Source organism: Mercenaria mercenaria, unplaced genomic scaffold (genome assembly GCF_021730395.1).
Source record: "Mercenaria mercenaria strain notata unplaced genomic scaffold, MADL_Memer_1 contig_3196, whole genome shotgun sequence".
NCBI classification, from domain to species: domain Eukaryota; kingdom Metazoa; phylum Mollusca; class Bivalvia; order Venerida; family Veneridae; genus Mercenaria; species Mercenaria mercenaria.
The window spans coordinates 45,476-67,851 of record NW_026461313.1 but is presented as its reverse complement, the minus strand read 5'-3'; the positions used below and the strand labels follow the sequence as shown (position 1 = coordinate 67,851).

Here is a 22,376-nt window from a genome sequence, read left to right as displayed (position 1 = left end):
TTTGGCAAGTTATCTGACTAATTAATGCAAGTGTGATTTTCTCATTTTGCATATTTCGTCACTCTCACCAGAAATAACAGATACAAAACTATATAATTTGCTTTTCTTTAGACGAAAGATACCCACCAACATAGAAGAAACCTGCTTCTGACATCTGTCTCGGTGTTTGATCCAGGTAATCTGGCCATCCTTGGTATGAGCTAACTCTAGAATCTATATTGACATAATCTGGATGTTTAGGATTATCCACCACAACTGTTATTGTAGGATCTGTTCTTCCTCCAGCACCAGGTGCTGGGTTAGTTTGTCGTGCTTCGATAGACGTTAATGGAGCATTGCTTTGTTGAAAACCTTCTGTTGCTCTTGACGTCAGTGCACCTGTATTTGGGCCAGCTGTTCTTAAACCTAACAGAATCAAATATTTCTATATCAGTATTTTGATTTTCTTTCAATGGGATTTTTTTTAAATGTTTCAAACACAGTACTTCCAGCTTCCTGAATCAAAGATAAATTTCATTTAGAATAAAAACTGATCTAACAAGAGCTCGAAATGCCCTCCTTGATGCATTCAGTAATTGCACAAGGAACAGAAATTACTTGCTCACTGTAAACAATGATTCTACTGTTCTGGTTCAATGTGACCTTGACATTTGACTTATTGATCTCAAAATCAACACGGGTCATCTGCTGGTACTGATCAACCTCCCTTTTAAGTTTTGTGATCCTAGGCCCAAGCGATCTCAAGTTATCGTCCGGAAAGGGTTTAACTGTTATGGGTCAATGTGACCTTGACCTTTGGTCTACTGACCTAAAAATCTATAGGGGTCATCTACTTATCATGTCAATCTCCCTATCAAGTTTCGTGATCCTAGGCCCAAGCATTTCAAGTAATCGTCTGGAAACGGTTTAACTGTTCTGGGTCACTGTTACCTTGAAGTTTGTCGTAATGACTTCAAAATCAATACGGGTCATCTGCTGGTCACGACCAACCTCCCTATCAATTTTCCTGATCCTAGGCCCAAGCGTTCTTGAGTGAATGTCCGGGATTGTTTAATTGTTCCTGGTCACTGCGACCTTGACCTCCGACCTACTGATCTCAAAATCAATAGTGGCTATCTGCTGTTGATGACCAACCTCCCTTACAACTTTCACGATCCTAGGCCTAAGCATTCTTGAGTTATCATCCGGAAACAGTTTCACTGTTCCGGGTCACTGTGACCTTGATCTTTGACCTACTGACCTCAAAATCAATAGGAGTCATCGGCTGGTCATGACCAACCTCCCTATTAACTTTCATGATTCTAGGCCCAAGCGTTCTTGAGTTATCATCCGGAAATTGTTTAACTGTTCTGGGTCACTGTGACCTTGACCTTTGACATACTGATCTCAAAATCAATAGGTGTCATCTGCTGGTGATGATCAACCTCGGTATCAACTTTCATGATCCTAGGCTCAAGTATTCTTGAGTTATCATCCGGAAACCGTTTAACTGTTTTGGTTCACTGTGACCTTGACCTTTGACATACTGATCTCAAAATCAATAGGGGTCATCTGCTTGTGATGACCAACCATCTTATCAACTTTCATGATCCTAGGCCCAAGCGTTCTTGAGTTATCATCCGGAAACCGTTTAACTGTTCCGGGTCACTGTGACCTTGACCTTTGATATACTGATCTTAAAATCGATAGGGGTCATCTGCTTGTGATGACTAATCTCCCTATAAACTTTCATGATCCTAGGCCCAAGCGTTCTTGAGTTATCATCCGGAAACGGATTGGTCTACATAGCGACCGACCAACAGACCGACCGACATCTGCAAAACAATATACCCCTCCTTCTTCGAAGAGGGGCGTAATAAAAGAGGGTCGTTTATGTTTTCATTTCTATTTGAACATGAACATGAATGTAAATCACAATTGTTTATTAAAATTAGTCTGTACACAATTATTTCTGTTTTAATACAATTAAAGATCCTTAAAGTGTGACCTTGACCTAGTTGTATATTCTGCATCTCGTCTGAATGCGGTTAACAGTTAATGCTAGATTTATAGAAATATTTTCAGTTAAGAAAATAAGGAGCTAAGACAAATTAAAGGTATATAATCATTCACACATAGTGACACCTATGTGTGATTTTGAATTACACCCTATGACATAGTCTTTATGATGTACACTACTGATGCTTGTTTTATAAAAAATCTTCCGTGGGGTTTAGACGATATGGCGCTGACATGAAGGGGTCATGAAAAATTTAGCCAGTTGACGTCTGACCTTCAAGAGTTACCCTGACTTTAGACCTAGTGACCTGATTTAAGTGCTCTGTATGTCCTCTTGGCAATGTTAAATATTGATTTTAATTTTATGTTAATCTTCCAGTGGTTAAGAGGATATGGATGGAGAAGACACAGTTAAGCTATTTGATTTCTGACCTTTTAATGTGACCTTGACATTCGACTTAATGACTTGGATCGTACACCATGCACATCGTCTTGATTAAGTTAACAACTGACTCATCCTAGTTACATGAAAAAATCCCAGTAGTTTAGACGATATGAAGCTGAGACAATTCTGAGAGTAAAGCTAAGATCTTCCAAGCGGTAAAATAAGGTATGGAGCAGGCACGAAGTGTTGCTTATTGATCTTTGACTTCCAAATGTGACATTTCACTTGAACCTAGTGACCTGGGTTGTTCCTCTGTATATCTCTTTGGTGAGATGAATAACTTGTGTAAGCTTTATGAAAATTATCCAAGTGGTTTAGACAATATATAGTGGACACAAGACAGCTTTTTAATTTTGGATCCAATCGTGACTTTGACTTTGGGCCCATTGATCTGGGTTGTCGTTTTTGTGAGGTATACAACTGAATATAAATTTCATGAAAATCATCCTAGCGAATTACGAAATATTGAGTGGACACAAGTTAAGCTATTCGATTTTTTGTACCTTTAAATTTAAGCTTGACTTTATATGTGTGTGTTCGGGTTTAACGTCTTTCTTAACAATTTTTCAGTCATATGAACGACGGTGTCTACTTGTAGCAGTGAGCAAAATGCCCAACTTTATAGTACTGCCTCACTGGAATATCACGCCGTAGACACATGACATGATACTCCACCCAGTCACATTATACTGACACCGGGCTGACAAGTCCTAGTACTATCCTCTTAATGTTGAGCGCCAAGCGAGGAAGCTACTAGTACCATTCTTTTACGTCTTTGGTATGACCCGGCCAGGGATCGAACCCACGACGTCTTGATGAGGTTAACAATTGATGCCAGTTCAATGAAAATCTTTCCAGTGGTTAAGAGACATGAAGTGTACACGATGGATGGACGGATGGACCGAAGGACTGGCGTGCCTCCAACATAGCCACCCATATACTATCTTGGAGTATAATGATTATACACATAATGTAACAAATATACTTTCTGTCAAAAAAGTAAAGATTGATAGGTTTCTGTAAAGACTGATAGGTTTCTGAATATCATCAGTTCCCCACTTGACCATGAAATTACCTGAAAAAGCACCGGCTCCCACTGGCCCACCCAGTATGGAGGAGGGGCGGGTACTTGGTAGTTGTCTCCCTGTACCTAAAGACGAGGAACCATTGTTCAAAGGATCAATGCCAACTGTAAATAAAAAGAATAAATAGTAAGGCTTGTAAATTGTCTTTTACCACAGTAACCATTACTACTTTTTGAATATACTATTTTTGTAAATCACGTACGCAGTGCGGTCCATAACAACTACGTCTTCAAGATCAAGATGTCAACTTCTGTGATTAAAAATTACTGTATTATCTGAAAAATAAGATGAAGATATCCATCTCGGTTAACGTAAAATTACATTTAACTGAAACATGTATATATAAGATTTTTTGTCATTTATTCTCTGCAATTTATTTATAGGTGGATTAAATTATGTATTATCGAGTTATCAAAGTTAATGCTAATGGATGACTAAGATATCTTTCAAAATAGACAAACTAAAACTGCTGTGATTTAAAGATCAGGGAGACTATGTTTTTGGAGGGTGGCACTCCTTGTTGAATAGTCATTTTCGCTTTTTTCCACTTCTACAAACACTCCACCACTTACTATACTCCTTAACAATTTTTTTAACAATGTACTTGCTGTTGGATTTTTAAAAAATTTTACTACAGTTTCTTATTGCTGCGTCCCTACCTTGTGATACATGGCTCTCTGGCTATACTACTTCTTTAGAACCTATGATATCTTGACATTTTGTCAAGTGTCCTGTACTTACTATTACGTCTGGCACATGCAACGGCACTGTTCCTTATTATATAGTTGGGTAAATTTGTATCGTATTATCATTATTTCTGGCACTACCTGTAGCAACATTGTTTTTTCTACATACAATGCTACTCATATAAATGTGTCATGTACTTGCGATTACTTCTGGCACATGTAGCGACTTTGTTTTCTCTTAAGTAGAGTGAGGGTGGTCTTGTATTTATCATTACTTCTGGCACCTGTAGAAACATTTTTTCTTCTTGGTTCCATGTTAAGAGTGTGAGTTAGTTCTGTACGTACCGTTACTTCTGGCATCTGTAGGGGCATTGTTAATACAATTACAGTTGTTAATACGATAACAGTTTAGTAAGAGTGGCCTGTTCTGATTATTACTTCTAGCACCGTTTTTCTTTGCTTTGTTTGGTTTACAAACCCATATATGGTCATATGGCGACTTTCCAGCTTTTGAATGTGGAGCCGCATTTCTTTCATGTTGCTGCCATCACACTTGAATATGAGTGCCCTATACTTAACCTCTTACTTCTAGCACCTTTAGCGGGATTGTTTCATCTTGGTGTTGATATAGTACAGTGAGTGTCCTTTATTTACCATTACTTCCAGAATCTGTAGCAACATACATTCTTCTTGCCTTTGGTGATAAGATTTTAGAGTAAAAATGTCCTTTACTTACCATTAGTTCTAGCAAATGTAGCGACATGTTCCTTCTTCGTATAATGATAGACGAGTATGAGCGGCCTTTACTTAGCCCTTTACCTCTAGTGCCTATAGGCACTGTTTCGTTTTGGTGCTAAGATAGTTGAGTGTACTTCCTTCTAGTACCTGTTTGGTTCTTTTTTGTTCTGTGATATAGTTCAGTAAGTGTCCTATACTTAACATTAGGTGGCAGGGGAGTGCAAATTTGCGAATTCCACATTGACGTGTGGGTACCAGTGTTGAAATATCCATAGAAATCTCGTTTTTGCTTATTTTTCTTTGAAACTACTATGAACTATTGCAGATACTATAGACTACATAAAGACGACTCTCCGGTCCTATGCACCTGTCGCTTTCCATGCCAGATGTAGTGAAAATTGGCCAAATCACCCAAATTTTATAGATCAAAATTAGCCTAACCTGGCCTCACTTTGAACTCTGCCATTCATCTATTTTGTATTTTTAAATCCAATTTCGTAGCATATATGTATAGTGCGAATAAAGATGCATACCCAGGTGGCGTGGAATGTGTCTCCCAACCACCACTTTATTTCCCTAATTTTCACTTGAAAAAAAGTGGATGGATAACAGCCGAGCGTCTGGTCGACTTTTTGTTCTGATGTTTATGTTTTAGCCTCAACCGGAAGTACGGAGCTAGGAATTTTAAAACACCCGCCATGTAGAATCATTAACCGTTCCTCATTCCCCAGATATATTAAAGAATTAATAATGATAAATAACCAGTAAGATAGATATGCCTTTATATCTACCCTGTCCTGTTTATACAGAAAATCGACCGGGGCCAAACTACGAAACCGCTCCCCTGCCACCTTAGTTCCAACACATGTAGTGGCAGTGTTTCCTCTTCATGCTGTGTCTTTCTTTTGTTGGGTTAGAGTGACATTAACATATTTCATATGTCATATCGCGACTTTTCATCCTTTGATGGTGGAGGAAGACCATTATGCCCCTCCGGGTATTGTTTCAATATGGGCGAGTAGCTTGGTAGAACCACTGACCTTCTGAAGCACTATATCTTAAGAGGTTTCGAACCCACATTTGTGAAGAATAAGTGATTAGAAGTCAGCAACCTTAACCACACGACCACAGAGTCTTTTCATCGTGTTAATGATAGCCGAGTAATTGTACTTTGTACTTACCATTACTTATAGCACCTGTAGCAACATTGTTTCTTCTTGGTGCTATTATAGTGGAATAAGAGTACCCTGTCCGCCCAAGGGCTCGCTGTGCACGCGGCTGAGACAATGCCAGCAGGGAACGATCTCTACTCTCTGGATCTTCTGTTGGCTGATGTGAAATGCTTTCTCCTCCCTTAAGAAATACATATAATTTGTAATTCGTTTGCATTACAGTAGTTTCGAAACTGACATGAATTAAAGCAATTTTCTACCAAGACTCCTTTCTGAAGCCTTTCATTAGTATACAAACAGGACGAAGTCAAAAAAGGCACTGGATTATTGTGTTTAAAAAAGCTGAAGTTAATTTCATTTGTGACTAAATGGCTTGGATGTAACTCGTATTCTATTTAATCCAGGGCTAGTGCAAAACATGTAACAAATGACAAAATGGTTTCTGTTTATCTAATATTGTTATGTATTTACAAATAACTGTCAACTGTTTTCAAAGAATTATTTTCGCTGAAGATGCACACTGTTAGCATGTCTGCCAAGGTCGGCATTAAATCTCCCGCATTGAGTGTACGCACACATTGATTGTACTAGATATTAAATCTATGTTAAACCTAACCCTAACCTTAAGTCAGTATATAGTTTACTCAATACTTGCGTACATCCAATAGGGGCGATTTAACAGCAAACGGGATATCTGTAAGAGTATTGTCCTCCGCTTATTGAACTAACATACATTAAATTGTACACATAAAGTAGACGTACACTATTGCCAACGCGAGTCTGCGTAATGTTTATTCCTTGGAAACTACTTGAAACTTCTCTCACAGCTGCAGCAACTGTACTCGTAGATGATGATGAAGTGACAGAAGAAGTCACTGCTCTACTTGGAGAAGATCTAGCTGGGGTATCACTATTGTCTCCATAGGTTATTGAAATGTTCATACTTTCTTCCTCTCTGTTATCATGGAATGGACAATTTGGTGATTGTCTTCTATGCTCTGCAGAAATGTCATCAAGCATCTCCCAGTCAGAGCGCCGAGCTTCACAGAGATAGCACCTCGTGGACATAGGTCCTTCATTGTGATCATGGTAAAATCCATGTCTAGCAAGAGCCAATGCATTTCCATTTCCCGTGTAATTATGGAATGAAGCTAGTCGAATCCATTCATATTGCATTCGCTCACGAATTGTAGGTGGAGGACCATTATTAAATCTATCAAAGTAAGAATCTAATCCAAATATTGTGAAATTTCTATGCTCAATATGCAATTCTCTAGAGATTTCTTTTGCCAGAAGTTGTCGTTCTACATCTTCAATACTATTTTGTAATACTTTTAATTGTTGAAAGGAGTCAAAACTTAATTTCTCTGACTTTATTTCTTTCAGTAAGCACTCATGAATCTGTTTTGCAGAGCTTTGTCCGCAGAATGTGGGGAATTTTGTTGGCTCGAAATCCAATTCAGTGAAGTTTCCAGAATTAAACCCAGAGTCCTGGCAAACAAGTGATACTACTTCTTCCGTTTTGCCCAGTTTATTTTCTTCTCTCTTTGTATGATTATTTCTATATTTTGTTGATTCAAATCGAGTGCGACAATGTCGGGTGAAATTTCTATATTTGGGATAGGGATTCTGTGTTCTCCTATGTGTTTTGCACAGAACATTTAATTTGTGACAAACTTTACAATATCTCTTTTTACCATTTTCTTTCCTATCATTAATGGCTGACGGCATATCTAGCGTATCTAGCGATCTTTCATTTGATGACTTGTTACTTCTCTTGGCAAGTCCTTTGAAATGCCTTTTTCTGTTTTGTAATTTTGGTTTTAATTTGAACCTGTCCTGGCTTACATACGTTCCCGAACAATGTATGACTCTAATATGTTTTTCACACACATTTTTATCAGAAGCTGACTTATGCTGATGATTACATTCTTCACTTCTAGCATATACTTTAACATTATCTTTGGCAGAATAAGACTGTTGCGAATTACTACAACTGTCTATACTGGTAAATGGAACTGTTCCACCCACTTGTGTAGTGCTGCCAGTTTGACTATAACTTAAACATCTGTTCTCATTTTCTTGTTCAAAACAATTACAGGATTCCCTCTGGCATTTACACAATCGATTTCCAGACATGTTTTTACCTCCTTTCTTGTAAATGTTTCTCCTTCTCAACGAAGATTTTCTTTGTTTACTTGAATAGATTTTTCGAAAAGGTTTCTCTTTGACATCCTCCTTAGCAAATGTAAACATTTCGTCTACTTGGACACTTGTGTGTAACACATTATTTAAACGGATAGGATTTCCTTTATTTTCAGTGCAACTAATTTCTTCTACTTTTTGTTCTACATTTTTACAATTATCTGACATAATGACATCTGATATTTTGTCAACTTTATTTGTTGAAGCAAGTCCAGAACTTCCACCATGTACAGATACTTCAGTAGCTCCAGTTTCCTTTGACAATATGTTTGTTGCAGCTGTGTTTCCATTTCTTTGAGTTTCTGACTCATGGCCTGATGCTCCACTATCAGACGGTAAGCTTTCTATATTTGCTTGGCATAACTGATGGTCATTGTGATCCACTACCTGGCATATTTCATCAATGTTTGTGCCTGATTCAAAATTTATTAAGTAACTACCCTCAAAATTACAGGATTCACTGTCATATGCCTCGAGTATCTCTGCCTTTTCTGCTTCTAAAACAGTATTGACTTTTTCAGCTGTATTCCACAGACCTATCTGTTCAACTGTCGAATCATTTTCTTGCAACTCCCCATTTTTGTCATTCTTTTCATTACCTTTCAAATAGTGTTCAGAATATAAAAAGACATTTTTCCGATCACTTGCTTGATTCATCTGTTCTTTTTTATCTGTACAATCATCTTTGAATTCATCTTTTCCTGGAACTTGTTTCTCACTGTACTCGTTTATTTCACAGTCCTTTTCTTCATTTTCAGAACATGCATAGTTTTCAAAATAACTTATCCTGACGTTTAAATGTTTCCTCTCTACTTCGACTTCTTTAGTATATTCATACTCGGATAATCCTTCATCTTCTCTAGAAGTTATAAGTGAAGAGCAGGCTCGTGTAAGAGGCCCTGTACTAACAGTATTAAAGGGATATCCCGTTGTCAATGTGTATTGTTCATGGTGAAATAATCTACACCCGTTTTGAATATTTTGCGTCCCTTTTGGAAATGTTTCCTCTGTATCATGGATAGAGGGGTCTGGTAATTTCAGGTAAGATAGAGTTTGCTCCTGATCAAAATCAGTCATCAGGTTCAGTGATGGTAAGACTTCTGTAGCAACGGTTTTATCAGTGATATCGCTATCTAACGAGAAATCACCGTTTTCAAATAAATCTTCAAGGAATGGAAGAAGTTGAGTAACTTTTCTTTTATTTTCTATGGACTTACTACTGTTTTCACTACAGTCTTCTGTTTCTATTTTTTCTTTCTGACTTTTAAAATGTTTTGCCTCATGTGAAAACCTGTATTGCTTAACTTGAGTTGCTGACGTACACCATTCATTCTCTGATCCTGCTGCTGGATTTTCAGCTTGCTGCGACTGAGAAACACAGATAACACTACTTAATGTACTACTAACTTCTCTATTTGTGGACAACAACACCCTACGATTCTCACTTTGCTCGAATACATTATCATCATCTGGCTTGGATTGCTCATTCACATTTTGTTTAGTTGCCTCGTTATTATTTTGATTAGATGATCCATTAACATTTTTCTCGGTTGAATCGTTATAAGTTTCCTTGGACGCCCTATTCAATTTTTTCTTATTCCTTTTTCTTCTTTTCTGCCTTTGTGAGCTCGGTATCTGATTTTGTACTTCTCTTCTCAGATGACTACTGGTATAACTGCACAAATAGAAATAACTGTCATATGCCTTTAAGATTAATTTTAAACTATGAACCCTTAGTTAAGTTTTAATTTATATTTAGTTTATATACCGGTATATATATAACATTTTGACAAATTGTTTTTCATGCATAAACTGTTCCAAATGAAAGGGAAAATTCTCATCATAGAACCATTATGATTAGATGTCTCATTGCGAAGTTTGACAACAGGACATAATTAATTAATGATTATTTATACCATATTTAAATATAGCTAATTAAGAAATGTGGTAATATGTACTAAAACATAATAAACATAGGGCTATGGTGGCCCTAGATCGCATACATGACTTTCACATCTCAATGATGTAACCATTTTAGAAAGTAATCAAAGAAAATTTTCTGCCATTTTTTTTACTACTTTTGTAGTACGACTGAAGATTCAACAGATAAAACTTTCAAAGATTTCCAAAAAAGCCAGCCATTTTCGACATATCAGAATGAATCAAAATATTTTGGTACAAAGCCATCAAATGAACATTTCTGTAAACTCATTTTAAAACTGGGCAAGTGGTTTCTGACTTGGTTATAGAGAAAAAGATTTATGGTACCAATGTTTGGTGAATCTAAATATCTATGGCATGAGCGCATAAAAATACGAGCCAATACATATAACAAAAGGATACTGTTGGTACATCCCAATCCATATTATGGACATTTAAAATAATTGATTTGATATCTATTATAAATCTATTATGGGCTGGCAACGGACACTTGACGCTGAAATGCGAACAGTCCAAATGTCCGGAAGAGAAGCAAGACAAACAGCAGACAGGGATCTGCAGCGGTGCCCGTATGCAGAGGATTAAGGAAGTACTCAACTTGAACATTCGTGGTAAAGGGATACGTGTATGAAATTATTTTAGATAAATTGTATCAACAGTTTCGAGGAAAACCTATTGGTCCGAGAGCTCGCGGACTTTTATTGCAACAATTGAGGCCAAAAGAAGTTTATATATTTTTGGAAACAATATGTCATATCCTCCATGAAAACCCATTTCTTAAGTGTCAAAGTCGTGCCTATCTATATTTTGTTCACTTATGTTTGTGATAGGGGAGGTAAAACTCACTTGTAAAAATATTAGGGGGTAGGGTAAAGTTTACGTCTACCAGTCTTTTCATTGATTAATTACAGTAACTATCTTATTGTCAGTAAATGTATATATGTCCAACAATGATAGCAATAAGAAATTCATCAAAAAGGACTGAAGGGCAAACTGCATATTCAAGGTCAAAGGTCAGATTTATGTAAAAATCACAAAATTTGGCAATTTGAAATTTATTTTTATTCTTAAAAAATAGCTTGTTATCATAAGTCACTCATCTTTATTTATGTAATGCGTATATATCAGCCAAAATCAGAAATGCAAATTTTATTGCAAAAAGTCAAGGTCGACCCTGATAATGGAAGGTCAAAGTTCATTTTCATGCAAAAATGTGAAAATTGTTACCTTAACTTTTTCTAATCTGTTTAATATGTCTTCACATTATTAGTCACTGAAGTTAATTCGTTTTAATGTTTGTATGTCAGGCAAAGTCAGCAGTACATATGTAACCCCAAAACTGCCAAGAGTAGAAGCTATTATCAAAGGTCAAAGGTCAAATTTGTGTGGAAAAAATGCACGAATAGCTTCCTGTTTGAAATATAACAGATATGTTTTAATCATTATAAGTGATTGCTCGTGGTTTATTTTAATGTATATATGCCTCACCATCAGTCCTTTTTGATGAATTTCTTATTGATGTCATTATTTGACAATTATACATTTACTGACAATAAGATAGTTGCTGTAATTAAACAGTGAAGCAACTTGTAGACTTAAACTTTACCCTACCCCCTAGTATTTTTACAAGTGAGTTTTACCTCACCTATCACAAACATAAGTGAACAAAACATAGATAGGCACGGCTTTGACACTTCAGAAATGTGTTTCCATGGAGGATGTGAAATACTGTTTCCAAAAAGGTATAAACTTGTTTTGGCCTCAATTGTTGCAATAAAAGTCCGTGAGCTCTCGGACCATATAACTATACCATACTATTCACGTATAGGAGAAATGTTAATATATTCCATAGTTGCAAAAGATCTTGACAAAATTGAATCATCTGAACAATTTTGGCAGCGGATCGGACCAGCCAATGAACACTTCTGTGAAACTCGAACAATCAGAATAGCTGTCTATTTTTAGCTCTGGTGGCCATGTTTTAACGAATCCGAATAATAAGAATGTTCTTTGTAGAGGGTCATCTTTTTAACCGTAGTGTAGAATTAGCTGTACTTCTACGAGATTTTTTGAAAAATCTGTATTACCAAGCAATCAAACGGTAATGTAAATCAAATGATAGAGTAAATAAAATTTATCCCCGCCATCAAGTTTGGCGATCACATGTTAAGGCATTAATAAGCAACTGAGCAGAAACAAAATCTCTAACGGAGAGACGGACGGACGGGTAAAAGGACGCCCTGCGCAATCAAATAACACGTACCTTCGGTTGAACAAAAACGTATGACTAGTTTAACAAGAGGACCATGGTGGCCCTACATCGCTCACCTGAGTTTAGATGCTTGCTTAAACCATGCACCTTCCACGGGTGGGGCCAGTTTTAACCCCGGGGGAATAATTTGAACAATCTTGGTAAAGGACTATTACACGATGCTACATACCAACTAGAAGACGCTTTTGCAGAAAAGGGCATGTCTCTCCCAATGCATAGTAGTATTAGGCAAGAAGTCAATAGGAAACAGGAGCGAAAGTCAAAGAGACACTGATGGTTGACTGCAATAGGGATAATCTATTCGACATGTCCACAATCATCCCTTGAAGTTTCAACACTCCGGGCCTACTGGTTCTCAAGTAATGGATTGGAAACGGTTTTCCATGTTCTGGCCCCTGTGGCCTTGACCTTTGATCAAATGAACCAAAACAAATAGGGGTCATCTACTCTGCAAGTCAAATCATCCTATGAAGATTCAACATTCTGGGTCAAGTGGATCTCCAGTTATTGATGGAAATTTTTTTTCCATGTTCAGGCCCCTTCAGGCCCCTGTGACCTTCACCTTTAAACAAGTGATCCAAAAAACCAATAGGGGTCATCTACTCTACATGTCCAGTCATCCTATCAAGTTTTAACATTTTTGGTCAAGTGGTTCTCAAGTTATTGATTAGAAACGGTTTTCTATGTTCAAGCCTCTGTGACCTTCACCTTTGATCTAGTAACCCTAAAAGTAATAGAGCTCATCTACTCTGTAAGTCCTATCGCCCAATGAAGTTTGGAGGTTCTATGTCAAATGGTTCTAAAGTTTCTGATTGGAAATGGATTTCCATGTTCTGGTACCTGTGACCTTGACCTTTGATGGAGTGACCCTAATTACAATAGGGGTCATCATTCTCAGTCAAGTGGTTCTCAAGTAATCGATCGGCAATGGTTTTCCCTATATAAGTCTATAAACCATGTGACATCCTGGGCGGGCCATATTTGACCCTAGGGGATAATTTGAACACTCTTGGTAGAGAACTACTAGATGATGCTGCATACCAAATATCAAAGCTCTATACTAGACCCTGTGGTTTTGGACAAGAAGATTTTCAAAGTTTATCCCTATATAAGTCTATATAAACTATGTGACCCCCAGGGCGGGGCCATATTTGATCCTAGGGTGACAATATGAACAATCTTGGTAGAGGACCACTAGATGATGCAACATACCAAATATCAAAGACCTATGCCATGTGGTTTTGGACAAGAAGATTTTCAAAGCTTTTTTCCTATGTAAGTCTAGTAAACCATGTGACCCCCAGGGCGGGGCCATTTTTGACCCTTGGGAGATAATTTGAACAACATTCGTAGAGGACCACTAGATGATGCTACATACCAAATATCAATGCCCTAGGCCCTGTGGTTTTGGACAAGAAGATTTTCTAATTAGAGGACAACTAGATGATGCTACACAACAAGTATCAATGCCCTAGGACCTGTGGTTTTGGACAAGAAGATTTTCAAACTTTTCCCTAAATAAGTCTATGTAAACCGTGTGACCCCCAGGGCGGGGCCATATTTGACCCTAGGGGGATAATTTGAACAATCTTGGTAGAGGACCACTAGAAGATGCTACATACCAAATATCAATGCCCTAGACCCTGCGGTTTTGGACAAGAAGATTTTCTAATTAGAGTACCACTAGATGATGCTACATACCAAATATCAATGCCCTAGGACCTGTGGTTTTGGACAAGAAGATTTTCAAAGTTTTCCCTATATAAGTCTATGTAAACCGTGTGACCCCCAGGGCGGGGCCATATTTGACCCTTGGGGGATAACTTTAACAGTCTTCGTAGAGGACCACTAGATGATGCTACATACCAAATATCAATGCCCTAGGACCTGTGGTTTTGGACAAGAAGATTTTCTTGGTAGAGGACCACTAGATGATGCTATATACCAAATATCAATGCCCTAGGACATGTGGTTTTGGACAAGAAGGTTTTCAAAGTTTTTCCTATATAAGTCTAAGTAAACCCAGGACAGGGCCATATTTGACCCTAGGGGGATAATCTGAACAATTTAGTAGAGGACCACTAGATGATGCAACATACCAAATATAAAAGCCCTAGGCTAGGGCCATAGCAACCAGAGTTCTGTATGAAATTCAATTCTTTGATCAATTTTTAAAGACGACCATCCATGAAATATCCCTGTGAAGTTTCATCAAAATTAACCTGGTGGTTTAGGAGATGTTGTTTGAAGGAAAGTGCGGATGGACGGACGCCGAACGGTGAGCGATCACAATTGCTCCCCCTGAGCTAATAAAAATGTCTTAAGATAAACCATACCTCCATATGATAAACATGAAAACCATTGAACAAAGTGTGGCAACTGTAGCTATAAATGATATCATCAAGGACAGCTCTAGTGAGGGCAGCAACCTGTCAGAAGGTTCCTTTCCATGAACACTTTCCCCTGAAGTAATAAGTGAAATTACTGAGATACGTGTGCCTGTTTAAAGCAATATTGTAAAGCAGAGTTCAACTATAAATTTGGTGAAGGATTGCAGTTTTCGGTACCGAGGACAACATTATATTTTGAAGGTGTGAATATGTGATTAAGTGTTAGTTCAGTAATACAAATGTATATAATTTACTTTTAGAATTATTTACGATCTCTGAACAGCAGTGAATATAAAATCATACTGAAATTAGATATAAAAAAATGATTAAATGTGCTACTGTAAATTATTTTACCTTTAGTACAAGTTTCAGTTGTACTACATATCCTCTTCTTGCAGCATTTATGAGAGTCACTTGTTAAATTTCTTGATTCGAATTCAGGTCTCCTATCATAACCGCTTTTCAGGTATTGTACAAATGTTTTATCAGGATACAAAGCATCAGCATGGATAAAGCCATAAAAATCCCCATAGGTCTGTCGTTTGCAATTTTCTTTCTCACAATTTCTGAACCAATCATTCTTTTTCTTCACATTGAGACAATCTGTCTTTGATATACTACCTGATCCGTTTTTTATTTTGAAATAAAGGCTTCCAAATTTCTCACCATTTTTCACCACTCGATCCAACCATAACAGATTATCTGTCATAGACAACAGCTGACAATTCTCTTGATAACATTCTGCGCTGACAGGGGCTTTTATAACTGTGCAGTAAAATACAAATACTGCACAGGAATGTAAGAATGATATCTTCATTTGTTTTAATTGCAGAAGAGCTTTACCTTTCGTTTCAGCTGAAAATTGTATAAAACATCTTTAAGAACAATCAAATGTAGGATTTTAATTCATGGTAGATCTACATACATACGTGTTATTATATTAAAGTTTTCGATTAAAGCTAGACTTAATAGTTTTCTCTTCATTGATATGAACACATTTTGATTGTACTTTCACAGCCCAACCAAGTATAGAAATGACTTTGAATTTCTTCCTGTATTTTTTCAAAACGAAACAATCCTAGAAAATAATATTTACCCGTGCGATCTTAACCGAATCAGCGAACATCCTAACATAACTTTTATAATGATACAGTGATGAACGGATGCATTGACACTATTTCTGGATGAACCCTCATACATAGGGCCTATATATAAATGTTATCCCACTCTCACAACCGGTAACCCATATGCGCAATTCCTAGAAATGTAAGTTGGAGGATAGTTCAAGAAACAAAAGACATTCCAATTCCAGAAGCTTCCCAATTACCAATCATCAAAAATACACTTCGTCATTCAGTAGCGAAATACTGGACAAAGCACTAACACGGGAGGGGATCCAACATATGTATTCCCAAATGGGCACCGCTTAAAATCATATGTTGTGCTTCCGGTAGTACATATGTGGTAAACATTTCGCAGAAAAATACGTGAGATTTTTATTTGTGATTGAATATTGTGAAAATGACATTGTTTTGCCAAAAAATCGTGATGCAGTGCAATCGAGTATACATTACCTAGCACGAAAGTGCATTTACCTTACCTGTATTTGTAGAAATGACAGAGAAAAACTTATCCTCCGTGAAGCGGTATGACTGAAAATTAGCAACATTTTTATCAACAGGTGAAAATATGTTTTAATTGCCCTTCGCTTGCTTAATTTTGCCCTCGAAACCTTCCATATGCAAAACCCCACCCAGAAAAAGAAAATTATGGTGATCACTTTGCTAGAAAAATGATTTTGGGCGAAACACCGAATGGGATACATATGTTGTGCATGGGCTACATATGTGGTGTATTAGACTTTTTAGAACTCTACAGATCTTGAGCTTAAATGGTACCTGGATAAAGAAACGAACTGGAAATACGTGTCAAGTATAATTATGTCACATTATTCCAAAAATTATAGATATGTATATTAAAGGGATAACATATTAGAAACAAGCACAGCTTTAAGCTACATTCGAAGGGTTTTATGTGTTGCTTATATGTGTTGACCTGTGAATGTCGGAAATATGCATGTATAGTTTGGTGTATAGCATATTAGCTGCCGATACGGTCTGCGTAATTGTATGTTATTGAACCTAGTGCTCTTTTCGTGTTTGTTTTACTCGTTCATGTGAGCCTCTATATATATCTTCGGCGATATTTTGCATCGTTAACTGTGGAAATTGTCTGTCTTTGAATCATGTACGTGAACTGAGTTATAGAGCCAAATATCTGTGTCTCGGGCAACGGACTAAAAAATAAAATGTAATAAATACTTTTGGGTTCGGGATTTCAATTCAGGAGGTAATTTTGGTTTGCCCGATACAGAACTATTGGCCCGGCCACTCCAATACATAAGATATTGTGGACCTGACACTTACTTGTGTTGAACTACGCAGTAACTTCGCAAGCTAGACCTATATAGTTTGTTGCAATATAGGAGGGAGGATATATTGCAAGGCACTCGGTAGAAAATTGTGTGATTATAACTGAGCATGGTCATTAAATTATGAAATATGTCCTGGGCCCTTAATTTGATTAAGTTACCTACCAGACGCAGCTATGTTCTGATTATATGACCGAGTACCTTGCAGTATATCTTCCCTCCTATATTTCCACAAATTATGATAGGCCTGGAAGGTGGAGTTGCGGTATACATGTAACAACGTAGTTTTACACAAGTAAGTACCAGGTCTACAATATCATATGTACATATAGTTGAGAGGCTGGGCCAGTAGTTCTGTATCGGGCAAACCAAAATACCTCCTGAAACACCCTGACCGTAAAGTATTTATTACATTTTATTTTTGAGTTCGTTGCCCGGGACAGGTATTTTGCTCTATAACTCAGTTCACGGACAGACAATTTCAACAGTTAACGATGCAAAATACCACCGAAGATATATATAGGGGCGCACATGAACGGGTAAAGCAAACATGAAAAGAACACTAGGTTCAAAAACATATAATTACGCAGACCGTATCGGCAACTAATATACTACATAACAAACTAAATATGCATATTTCCGACATTCACAGGTCAACACACATAAGCAACATATTAACGCCTTCGGATTTAGGAGAGATGCGTTGACTCCTAAGTGGAAATGTTCTACAACATCTAATATAAGGTTAAAGCGGTGCTCGTTTATAAGTTATCCCTTTCATACAAATGTATATAATTTTTGGACTGATGTGACATATACTTGGCACGTATTTCCTGTTTGTTTCTTTATCCAGGTACCATTTAAGCTCAAGATCTGTGGAGTTCTAAAAAATCTAATGCATCACATATGTAGCTCATGCACAACATATGTATCCCATTCGGGTTTTCGCCGAAAAATATTTTTCTAGCAAAATGATCGCCAAATATTTTTTCTTCTGGATGGGATTTAGCATACGGAAGGTTGCGAGGGCAAAATTAAGCAGGCGCAGGGCAACTGAATAACATATTTCTGCCTGTTGATAAAAATGTTGCTATTTTTCATTCATACCGCTTCACGGAGGATACGATTTTCTCCGTCATTTTTCCAAATACAGGTAAGGTAAATGCACTTTCATGCTAGGTAATGTATACTCGGTTGCACTGCATCGCGATTTTTTTGGCAAAACAATGTCATTTTCACAATATTCAATCACAAATAAAAATCTCACATATTTTTCTGCGAAATGTTTACCACATAATTATGTACTACCGGAAGCACAACATATGATTTTAAGCGGTGCCCATTTGGGAATACATATGTTGGATCCCCTCCCGTGACTAAGCAAAATTACATTAACACCAGATTTTGTCTTGATAGAGTCTACCTATGGTTCTGGCTAAATGTGAGAGATACGAATAATACAAACCCCTCCTGCTTTCTCACTCGGGGCTTGGGACCCGACGTCGGCGCAGTTACCTCTACAGAAAATTTGGATTTGCACAATAGGTTTCAGCAGCAAGTTCTAATACGTATAGTCGTTCCAGGTTTCAGTAAGAGTCTGCAAAGAGACAAAAAATGTTTCTCGAACTTACTTACCAGTAAAAATAAAAATAATAATAATATAGCCTTGCATGAACGAAAAAGCTACAGGACAAGAAAAATGGTCAAAATATTTTACAGATCAGGCAGGTAAATCAATGTTGACTTTTGGTGTGACCTAGACCTTTAAGCAAGGAATGCATGGCATATCGTCTCATTAGGGAATATTTTTGTGCCAAAAAAATATATAAATCATAAATGAGAATTTTGGACCGTAAAGAAAGAATACTCTATTGACCTTTGACCTTTAAAAGTGACATTGATCTTTGAATTAGGGATCTTGCGTATGAAATGTCGCCTCATTTAAGGGAACATTTGTGCCAAATTATATTGAACTCCGTTGATGGATGATAGAGTTATGAACCAGACAGGGAAAAACCTATTGACCTTTCTTCATCTTTGGGCTAGGGATCTTGATGTTGCGCATGACATGTCGACTTATTATGGCATACGTTTGTGTCAAGTACTGAGAGAATCCATTCAAGGATGACAAAGTTATGGACCGGAATAGTAAAAATAGCACATTACTGATCTTTGACCTATTTGAGCTAGGTTCTAGATTTATGCGCGTGACACATTATCTTATTATGGGGAATATTTATGTCAAGTAATATTATAATCTCTCACTGGATGGCAGAGTTCAGAGTTCTGCACCGGACAAGTAAACAGACCCTGTTGATACCATGTTTCACCCCCTAGTGTGATATTGACCTTTAAAGGCCTAGATTTTGGCAGTGGGCCAAGGGATTTCTGTCTTCACCAGCACAGTTGGGGGCTAATGACCATCACAGTATGGTTCCAATAAACAAGGGTCATTGTTTATTGGAGAGTCAGCCTACCTTTCAAGTGTATCAATTAGTGAGAAGGTGAAACAATGTAATTTATTTTAAATTAATGAATAATTAATAACATTTAAAGTTATATTAGATTTTATTTGGCATTTCTATGTAAAGAAAAATATTGTTAATCAAACACAATAATAATATAATCAGAAACTTATTTTCACAATAATAAAATAATGAGAAACTTTCATAAAGAAGTATGTAAGTTTTAATTTTTTTCAAATTCTGTCTAAAGAATTGTGATATTTCAGAAAAATGTGATTTTCACTCATCTAAAGCTGGCAGAATACTTTAGATAACATTTGTCTAAAATTAAAAACAGTATGTGCATTTCAAAGTTACAAAGCAAAGCATTAAAAAAGTCACTTTTGGCAATATACTGAAAATGAAAATTGAGTATAGATGGAACACAATAATTTTATATTAATTTTTTTTGTCACCACAAAGAACTCGTGAAGTTTTCACTATACTTGTGTTTTATTATCATTATTATTTTCAATATTATTACTGTATCTTTTATCATCCTATATGTAGTATAGTAATAATAATAATAATAATAATAATAATAATTATGATATTAATAATTATTATTATTATTATGATTATTATAACATTAAAGTAATAGTTATTATCATCTATATAATGTCAAAATAATAATTATTATTATCATCATTCCACATTCACTGAAGAAAAATTAATTTCTTTCAACTCCACTGCACACATCTTGGTCTAATCAGTTACTGTTACATAATCGCTGATAAGCAGCAGATAAGATGGGAGTTGTATATTGGATTTTGGGGGGGGGGGGGGACACTTATATAGTAGTGAATCTAGGCCTTTAAGCTAGGGATCTGAAAGTTGTACATGACATATCGTCTAATAATTGGGAACATTTGTGCTAAGTAAAAAAATCCCTGAATTGATGGTTGAATTACAGACCGGACAGGAAAATGGCCTTGCTGATCTTTGACATCCAAGTATGACCTTGACCACTGAGTTAGGGGTCCGGTTTTGTGCATCACCCGTTACGGTTCAAGTTAATTAAAAAGATAAGAATTGTAAATTACTTCTATTTTTAGAAATAATGGCCTTGACCTTTGGGGTAGGGGTCCGGGTTTGGCGCATGACACGTCGTCTGATTATGGTGTACATCTGTGCCAAGTAATATTAAAATCCTTTGATGAATAACAGTGTAATGGGCCGGACACAAAGTTGCATTAAGAAAAGCCAATGTTACCTATGACCTCCAAGGGTACGTGACCTTGACCTTTGAGCTAGAGGTCTGTGTTTTGCGCACGACACGTCGTCTAATTATGGGGAACATCTGTGCTAAATAATATTAAAAATTTCTTGGTGAATGACAGAGTTATGGACCGGACATAAAATTGCATAAAACCTGTATACATTTGACCCCTAAGTGTGACCTTAACCTTTTAGCTTGGGGTTCGGGTTTTGCGCATGATACGTCGTCTGATTAGTGAGAACATCAGTGCCTAGTAATATTAAAATTCCTTGATGAATGACGACATAAAATTGCGAAAAAAACAACAAAACAACAGTTTTACCTTTTACCAGTGTGACCTAGCTTGGCCTATGAGATTAGGGTCCGGGTTTGCGCATGACACGTCGTCTGAATTTTGGGAACATTTGTGCCAAGTAATATCAAAATCAGAGTTATGGACCGGACACGAAATTGCAGACGGACGGAACGACGGACGAAATGACGGATATAATATAGAATAACAATAATGACTTTTATCATATGAATATCCGGTGCACGACACTTGGTCGAAAGACACTTGGTCGAATATGACACTTCGTCGAAGATGAAACATGGCCGAATCCGACACTTAACCGAATATCGAACATACATGTACAATAAGAATAACGAGATAACTAATAACAATGGTAAAACTTAGAATATGAATGACACGACATATTGAATAACAATATCACTAATAACAATGGTAAGACTTAGAATATGAATGACACGACATACTGAATAACAATATCAAAGATACAATAACAATAACGAAATATAGAATAATAATTATAAGAATATCGAACTTTTTGCATTTAGTATTTAAAAAAAAATAATAATATAAAGTACGGTGAAAGAAAAATCGAAAATAAAGATGAGACAAGTTGTACGGTGAAAGAAAAATCGAAAATAAAGATGAGACAAGTTATTTTCAGACATGACACGCTCTCTCCCTCTCTCTCTCTCTCTCTCTCTCTCTCTCTCTCTCTCTCTCTCCCCTCCCCCCCCCCCCCCCCCCCCCCCATCCCCATATATATATATAGGTTTTCCATCTTGGTTTTCCAGGTTTATTTTTAGAATTTCACCCCCATAATGGTACTTTTGCACCCCCCGATTATATATCTCTTAATGAGGGGGTACAAAAGTGCAAGAAAAACTTAGTTTTCACCCCCAACTTTAAATCCCAGTGGGAACACTAGCTGGCTTTGTATAATTTAACATTTTATGTTAGATAATTCTTCTAAACATTAAAAAACGGAAACAGAATTTAGA

The 22,376-nt window shown here is 36.8% G+C and overlaps 1 protein-coding gene across 1 annotated transcript; it reads right to left on the bottom strand.

The window, feature by feature from the left end:
* Window positions 1-388: 388 nt before the first annotated feature.
* On the bottom strand, window positions 389-18,960 carry LOC128552825 (uncharacterized; the record flags this gene model as incomplete). The annotated part of the gene is given in 7 exon segments (XM_053533889.1): window positions 389-405; window positions 3,519-3,632; window positions 6,134-6,305; window positions 6,887-10,004; window positions 14,879-15,005; window positions 15,287-15,787; window positions 18,829-18,960. Coding segments are annotated over 6 exon segments (4,011 nt in total), but the record flags the coding sequence as incomplete, so codon positions are not given.
* Between the last annotated feature and the right edge of the window lie 3,416 nt (window positions 18,961-22,376).